Source organism: Eurypyga helias, unplaced genomic scaffold (assembly GCF_000690775.1).
Source record: "Eurypyga helias isolate BGI_N326 unplaced genomic scaffold, ASM69077v1 scaffold24909, whole genome shotgun sequence".
In the NCBI taxonomy this organism is placed as follows: domain Eukaryota; kingdom Metazoa; phylum Chordata; class Aves; order Eurypygiformes; family Eurypygidae; genus Eurypyga; species Eurypyga helias.
Genome location: NW_010274277.1, coordinates 1 through 8,164, shown reverse-complemented (window position 1 = coordinate 8,164; position 8,164 = coordinate 1). Strand labels below are relative to the sequence as shown.

Sequence of the window (8,164 nt, the reverse complement as noted above, 5' to 3'; positions counted from 1 at the left end):
TCACGAGAGCAGAGTAGAGGGGAGAGAGCTAGTACAGGGACTAGCTCTGCCTGGTTGTGGCCATGGCCTTAGCTGGGTGGTTGGAGTCCACCGCTCCCTCATGAACAACGCTGAAGGTTGCCAAAGAACCCCTCTTTTCACCCCAGCCCCATAGCATTGTATGGCCAGTACAGGAATTTTGGGAACTGGAATGCTAAAGATACAGTTCTAATTTTGGCTTATTAATAAAACCCTGGCACTTACATATTCAACTGTATGTAAAAAACCACTTTGGTCAAATTAATGCTTACGGTTAAAGTACTTTATATTAGCGTTTCTGCTAGCATTTACAACTGACTACAATTCAGCAAACACTTGAAGTACATGCTGGTAGCAGGTATGGAGTGCTTTAAGGAAGCAAAGTCGTTAATAGCATCTTCTTCTTTTCTGCCATATTTGGCATGAAACTCTGCTCTAGTTCCTCCAAGCAAATGGAGAGATCACTGAGCCCATCCTTGGCCACCGTGTCTGTAAGAGAAGACAAGTCAAAGATGGGTTGACATCTGTAAGGCTTTCCTGCCGAAGGGTCAGGAGGCCTCCTGGCTGGTGCTTACAGAATTTTTGCCAAAGATGAAATATTCCTCCCTTCCTCACCGTGATCCAGCTGTGGAACTAGGAGTTTCCCACTCGTGATAGACACACGGATACCAGGACCGTGAGCATATTAACTTGACTTCTCTGGCAGGCGTGCCCGTCGCATGTTACTTCAGTGTGTCTGACCCCTGTTGTGCGGTGCTGCGCGTTTCGCTGGAAGAAACAAGTTAATATCTGTAGAAGTGTACCTGCTTAACCTGGGAGAATAAATCCTAGAAGCCAGATGTCCTCTTGCACATCCATCTGTTGTGTGGTTTCTTGAGGCGCTGGAAAATCCATGAGCTGAGGTTTAAGACAGAGAGCTGGCATTTCATCCTTCACGCTCCTGGCTGGATTTATTGCCTCTCTTCCTCTCCCCTCAGAGAAGCAGACAGGAGCTTTGACCCTCTTAGACCCTCACTGCTTCCCTCTTGGATTTCCATCCTCTCAGAACAGGTCTTTGACCATTTCTGGAGTTTCAAAGAGTTTTATGTTCTGTGTGGCAAAGTCTTCCCCCAAACTCTGCCTCTGCTTTCCAGCTGCAAACTGGGGGTGCTGAAGCGAACCTATATAAACTGCTTTGAGGTTGATGCTGGCGTGTGCTACATGAGAGCTAGCCCTTACAATTTTGATCTTCAATGTCGTATATGACTTACCTGCAGAAGAAAGAACATTCCTTGTGTTGTGAAAGAGTATCTGATCATACATGTCTTTTGAAGAACTGAACTATCTCAGTGTGGTTTATTAGTTACTGGAAATTATCCCAACTCGCTGATCTTTACTAATTATTTCTTCTACAAATCTTTCCTTAGCAATTGGAACTGTGTCAGAGATTATATAAACTGCATTTCCAGCTGCTGTTGCTTTTTCAGTCCTACTGTAAACTCATCGGGCAAGTGCATGAAGTCAGTTCCATGCCAGAGGTATGTAACAAACTACGGAGTCTTGCACAGAAAATACCCCTTTACTTTCATGTTCTTATTTTTCTTTCTGTGGACTTACACCAAAAATTACACTATTTCACCCTGAATGACTCATAACCCTTTAGTCCACCAGCTTCTGCATTAAAATACAGTCGTGGTGCTGTATTTTTTGTAACTGACTGTACTTGCAAAGACTGGGATACATGCGGTCCTTGAAAGTCTTTTCAGTCAGTGGTAACAAACTTGGATGACACATGGAATCCGAACTTCATTCACACACTTCACGCGTAGGAAGGGCTTGCACTGTGTGAAAATCTGCAAGTGATTTAACTGAGGCCCTGATTTTTAGGAAAAATGAGCCTTCTTCACACAGAAAATATCCTTTTCGTAGATCATGACTCATGTCATCTGAGCTCTGTGGAAACGCTTAGACCAGGAACACTTGTTAGCATGTCAGTAACTAAATAATTTGGAAAATTAATCTTAATATGGAGGCAAAATTAAAGTTTTTGCTGGGATAATGTATTGTAATTTCCAGCCATATAAACTGTCCCCATTGAATGTGCAATATACTGGAAACGTGCGCAGCAGTTTTTGACAAACAGGTCTTAAATGTTTTTGCATCCTTTCACACCTGAGCAGGCAAAGGTGTGTAGGGTAGATAGACATTCAGGCTATGGCTGTATTTTATGGCAGATTTTAGTAGTTTACAGGTTGTCTGTACATGGAAATGGTTTGTTTTATCAGATGGTGGTGTAGCAGTACCAGGGGTTTGAATGCTTCCGGCGTCTTGAGGACCTGTTCGGAAGGCTGGGTCGTAACGTGACTGGGCTGCTCCTGTTGAAGAGAGGACAGGACAGTGGGCACCTAGCCTTGGAGTAGTCTAAGTTTTAGGAATATTTTGTGTCTAACTGCATTTCACAGTTCCCATTCTGTTAGATTGTTCTAAATAATGCAGCCTCTGGATATGGGGAACAATAATATGAGGAATAGCTGTTTCACCCTGAAATCTGCACGTTTTACTGGAGCCATAAACTGTTTTTTAAAGGAAGTTCCGTTGCTAGTTCACGCAACAGTGATTATTTTTAGCATGCATGTGCATGAATCTTCAGAAATGAACTGTTCATTTATGAATTATTTGTGACTCTTTCGCCACATTAACTTTTCGGCCTGACAAAGGGTTATACAAGTCCTGTCCACCTGTTAATCGTATCAGATCCTTCATGTGGTCTGTAAACAAATTGCCAGGAGTAGTAAACGTTTTCCTAAACTTTCCCACTATGATGTGAAAGAAGTAGCAGGGGTGAAGCATAAAAGATTGCTTAGATGTGCTTTTGCGTTTTAGCAAGCCAGAAATACAGCATAGGGTTAAAGGAAGCACAAAGCTTTAAGATCCACAGTTTGTGTTTCCAATATGGTACAGAGCACAGAGATCAAGAGATGTCCCTGAGTTCAAACGGGGTCTTTCCCGTAGTGCAGGAGTAAAAACAGACTTGAGATACCTGCTGCCTTGGTGCCTGTGGAGAATGAAAATACCCATCTCTCATCTCTCTCCTTGGAACAGCTGTTAAATATGTCAAGAGAGCTGAGCGAGCTGAAGAAGAATCTGAAGGACGCTACTGCTGCACTTGCAGCTGAGCCTCTGACGACGGAGTCTGAGCCCACGTTCAATTCTACGGAAGCAGCTATTCAGTCCATGCTGGAGTGTTTGAAAAACAATGAGCTCGTTAAAGCCGTCCGACAAATCAGAGAATGCAGGCAAGTTTTGCTGCATGGCTCGTGCCAGCCTCCCGTGTTAATAGCGTGCATTTGTTCTCTTCTGACTGCAGTAAATGCAGCGTGCTGGGTCAGCCTCACTGATTTGATACGTCCCGGCGAGGTACACAGGGGCATTGGTGTGACTGACTTTGGCAGGGCTACGCCACAAGTAACGCTCTCAGATGAGTAACGCAGGCACGTCTGCTTGCAACAAGGATGATGTTTAATTACATTGCGTAGATCAAAAGTACTCCTGCGAGGCTCTTAGGTGTGTTTTTGTAGAGCTAATTCCATAGGATAAAAGACTTTATCCTATGTCACTGGCATCAGCTAACGTTCAGCCCAGGTTCACTTTCACTTACTTGAATGAGTTGCATAAGCTTTTTTTTTGTTTAGATAATAGGAGTTGCGCTTTTTATGTGATTTCTGTGCCTGATACCAGAGTCTGAGTAAGAAATGAGTAGCAGAAAGCAGTGAGTTGCATTTGGCTTATCAGCGTGTGTGAGTCAGTTCTCCTTTTAGAGCTCTCCATCACCTACTTCCTGCCTGTGCTAATAATCCCGCAAGGACACCCACATTATTTTCCTGTTTGATTGCAGGATTTTGTGGCCCAATGATATCTTTGGAAGTAGCTCTGACGATGAAGTCCAGACACTACTGAACATTTACTTCCGGCACCAAACCTTGGGTCAGACGGGCACCTATGCACTGGTGGGCTCCAACCAGAGCCTGACTGAAATCTGTACCAAATTAATGGAACTGAACATCGAGATCCGCGACATGATTCGCAGAGCTCAGAGTTACCGGGTCATCAATACTTTTCTTCCAGACTCCAGCGTTTCCGGCACAAGTCTCTGACAGGACCCTTGCGTCCTCTTTCAAGCTGGGAGTGCTGCCCTGTTGGAGTGAAGTGGCTCAGTGTCTTCTCAGCCTTACAAAGGTTTGGTCAAACTGTACTCGCTCTTGTTACATTTAGGATCTCTTCTAAAAAGATGCGGGCCGAACTTCAAACGTGTAGCAATACTGTAAGGACAAAGGTAGCATAGCGCGTCTGGGACAACATCCTCTCTTCTCTGTTGCACAAAAATCAGTTAGCATTTCACCGAGCAACTGCGACTCACTACTGAAGAAGTGACTTCCATTGCATACCAAAGCCTACTACACTGAACAATACTTCCTTTATAGCAAATTAATTTTAGGTTGGCAAAAGTGCAATGTTTTCCTTCACAAATTAATATTTTTTTGTTAAAAAGAAAACAAACTTGTACTTTTTTTTTTTTTTTCCTTTTTCTCTCTTATTTGGTCGAGTGAAAGATGGGCAGAATGAAGCTGGCCACAGAATCTCGCCAACTTGTTGGTCAAAAGCTGAGAGCCTGTGTGTATGAAGCAAACTGTAAATGGACTGCAGTTTAATGTACACTGTAATTTGAATACGATTACTGTATCTTAAAACAACGAGCTGCTATGAAGTACATTTCCTAATGTTACTAGGCTACTGTCTCCGAAGGTACTGGATCATATTGCAGAGGTCTGTTCTTAGGCCCCCAAATGCCGTGAATGGTCTTGGTAGATTTGTCTTTTTGGTTTTTTTTTTTAAAGGACCTTGGCTGCTTTTTACTAGAGGGTTGCTTTTATGAATATATTTATACTCTTAAAGGATGGTTGATCTAATTTAACTTGCCATTTTGTAGGAGAAAGTCCCATCACAGAGTCAAATCTTTCAAACTGTTATGCATGCGTATTTTTATTTAATATAAATTTTGAGTATAAAAAGTAAAAATATTAACATGAAATGCAAGTTCTCATGTTAAGTTTCTTAGATGTCTTATTTTATTTGTAATGTATATAGAAAAGTCACACCTGTATGTTTTTTTCTTCCATTTAACTGCTGTCCAGTGTTAAACGTATGCATGTAAATCTGTTGCACATCTAAGACACTTTTATTCTGACAACTGTGTAACTTATTCACTCTGTAAATACACCTGCGGTTTTTGTGAAGTAACTCTGGTTGCTGTTTGGAGCAGTACATCCATTTAACTAAAATATACAAGTCATACCTAATCGCAACAGAGTATGTGCTTGCTGTGAAGACCGCGTCTTGGTCTGAACGGGTGCTGTCGTGGACGGTATCGGCCATCAGCAGCCCCCAAAAGACACCTTTTTCATGGTTTACGGCGTTCGTCTGAGAAACATAAAGACTTTTTTTGTCCATCTGTCCTTACAGAAGAGTCAGGAAGAGTATGTTGGCTAAAGCGTGTTCGGAACGGGGAAGAAGCCCAGAACGGAGCTGGAGGTTTGTTTCTGTTAAAAGCATCAGTGGTCCTGTTAGTTCCAGCGGTGGGTTTCGGTGGCTGTTCTTCTCAGGCTCTCTGGCCCACTGCATCAGCCCAGGCTCCGAGAATCCAGTAAAGCCCTCTCCCCTTCACCACTTTTTCGTTTTCAAAATAATTGCACAGCTTTGCACTAATCTTGAAAAATACCACCACTGATGCATAAAAGGAGTGGGATCGGCTTCTTCTACAGGTTTTCTGATTCTGCAGTACACAGAGCTCTCAGACCCTTACATGACCAGAAGGCTTCGAGGCACCAGCCTTTATTTGAACTGGGGGCACAGGGATTTGCTCTACCTCTTTTGGGACCTGTTACATCTAGTCTAGAGCTTGTCATGCCATCACAGACACCCCAGCTCAAAAGGTGTTTCCTTCCTCATTTGGGGCACACACAGAGCTCACACTTTTCCCTCGTATCTTACTGACAAAGCCTTTGATTATCAGTTCAGTCTGTTTTTTTTAAACATGTTTGACAGAGGCAGTGGGAAGAGACACTTGCAGATTTACTCCAGAACACTTATTTGTGTCTTGCACACTAGTTGAGTTCGGAGGACTGAAGGAAAACCTTACTATGGCAGTTTTAGTCTTTGCACCCACTGAAGGCAGACTAAAATCAAAACCTGTTTTCTTTAGGAAATGAAACAGGTTCCATTTCCTTCCAGAGATACTTTCCTCTTTCATCACAAAGATGAAACTAAGGGGTAACAAACTAGTGCAAGCACTTATTGGGCTTTATTCACAGCATATATACAAGTTAAATACATTATAAATAATACAAAGACTGTCCATTATCCAATGCCAGGTCAACAGCCAGAGTCAGAACATCACAGGAGACTGACAGAGTGCCAAGGGCAGAACAGAAGAGGGCACACGGATCAGACGATGTACTTGAAGCTGTAAGTGTTGTCACAGGACAGCCTCTTGCCTTTGCAGCGGCCACAGAGTTCTTGACGATGAGGTCTCTTGGGATCAATGTGTCTTTTCTTCTGAGGGCAGGAGCAACGAGTCTTCGAACAGCTCTTTGGAAACAGGGCATTTTATCGTTAGTGGAGCAAAGGTGCACGTGTCAGGTCAGAGTGACATTTAGTTTTCCTTAATCATAGCAATACATTTGGGCTGATACACTATAAGAGCTCTTGTGGAGAGAAGCTGCAAGAGCCTTCTCGCCTAGAAACGCAAACCCCTACCCTACGCGTGGCTAGGCGTAACCCTGTGTGAACATTACATCGTGTGTGTAAGCCATCCGCAGGGGGAGGGAGCCCTACACCGTCACGCCTTTCCCAAGTAACATCTGCAGTACTTTGGTGAAAGCAAGTTCTCTTCCAGATGAACTCCATACTGAATTCAGCACCTCTAAACGATTAAACATATGCCAGTCTTACCAGGATACAGAAATCTTAGTTTACCTGGCACTGGATTGCTTCCACTCGATAGGGATTGAAGCCCTTCTGGCATTTGCGACAGAGCTGCTTGAAATACACCTGAAAAAAGCAAGTTCTCAGTTACCGTACTTATTCAGGGTGTTCAGTACAGGTACCTCAATTTGTGCCAAAGACCTGATTTGTCACAAATTTGGTGCTATTCTCCACAAGTCTTAGGAGCAAGAAATTACTTAACTACCTTGTTGCTTCCAGAAATGCACCACACATAAGCACTCTCCCATCTGGTCTTGCAGTCCTTGCAATGGAAGTAGCCATACTTCTGCTCCAAAAACTGCAGAGAGAAAATTCACTGAGCAGCCCCCAGCCCCACAAGAGCCCCCAGCCCAGCTCCCACCTGTTTTCACAGGCAGCAGGCTCAGCTACTGCAATGGAGACAGCTGTCTGGGGGCAGGCAAGCCTGGCCAGGGACCACTGTGCCTTTTCCTGCTCAAGAGCAGATCCCTCTCCATCCAGCTTCATGGTTCGCCCCCCACCCCTCTCGCCCTGAGGGGGCTGCAGCAGGTCCCAGCCTCTCCTCAGGCCCTGGTGTCCCAGCACCACACACCTGGAAGGCAGCCCGACGTCTGGGGGCTGCAGTCACCTCCTGTGGCATCTCTGCTGTCTCCTCACTTGGCACAGCGGCCTCTGCCTCACCATCCTGCTGCTTTTGGCTACTGTCCTCCACCTTCTGCTCCTCAGGGGTCATTTCGGATACCTCTTCCTGCTGCTGGGGTTGAGCAGCCTCAGGCAAGACGAGGACACGGTGGCCCAAGACAGGCGAGTAGAGGGCAGGGTACTCTTGGGTGCGGAGGGCAGCGGCACTAACAGGGCGGCCGACAGGCAGCGTGCGCGGCCCCAGCGAGCACTGCACCGCGGCGTCGGCCCGCAGGTTCACCTGCACACCCACCTCCCTGGTGCTGGCGCAGCACAGCCGTGGCATCAGCCCAGGGCTCACCTGGGACAGCAGGGCCTGGAACTGGGCCCGTCGGTAGCTGTCCAGGTAGTCAGAGGACACAGGAGTGAGGGGCCCCCCAAGGAAGGGGCTAATGCCGCTGCTCTTGTTCTGCTTCCAGCTAGGCTGCTTCACCGCTGGGTCCCTGCTACGGCTTTGCGTGGGGGT

The 8,164-nt window shown here is 45.4% G+C and overlaps 2 protein-coding genes across 2 annotated transcripts; one reads left to right on the top strand and one right to left on the bottom strand.

Annotated features, from left to right (window-relative positions):
- Positions 1 to 1,424: 1,424 nt before the first annotated feature.
- LOC104515695 (protein furry homolog) lies at positions 1,425 to 4,601 on the top strand (the record flags this gene model as incomplete). Its single annotated transcript, XM_010159777.1, has 3 exons — positions 1,425 to 1,535; positions 3,100 to 3,293; positions 3,893 to 4,601. Coding segments are annotated over 3 exons (564 nt in total), but the record flags the coding sequence as incomplete, so codon positions are not given.
- Positions 4,602 to 6,325: 1,724 nt separating this feature from the next.
- On the bottom strand, positions 6,326 to 8,122 carry ZAR1L (zygote arrest 1-like; the record flags this gene model as incomplete). Its single annotated transcript, XM_010159776.1, has 4 exons — positions 6,326 to 6,642; positions 7,030 to 7,104; positions 7,244 to 7,336; positions 7,610 to 8,122. Coding segments are annotated over 4 exons (825 nt in total), but the record flags the coding sequence as incomplete, so codon positions are not given.
- Between the last annotated feature and the right edge of the window lie 42 nt (positions 8,123 to 8,164).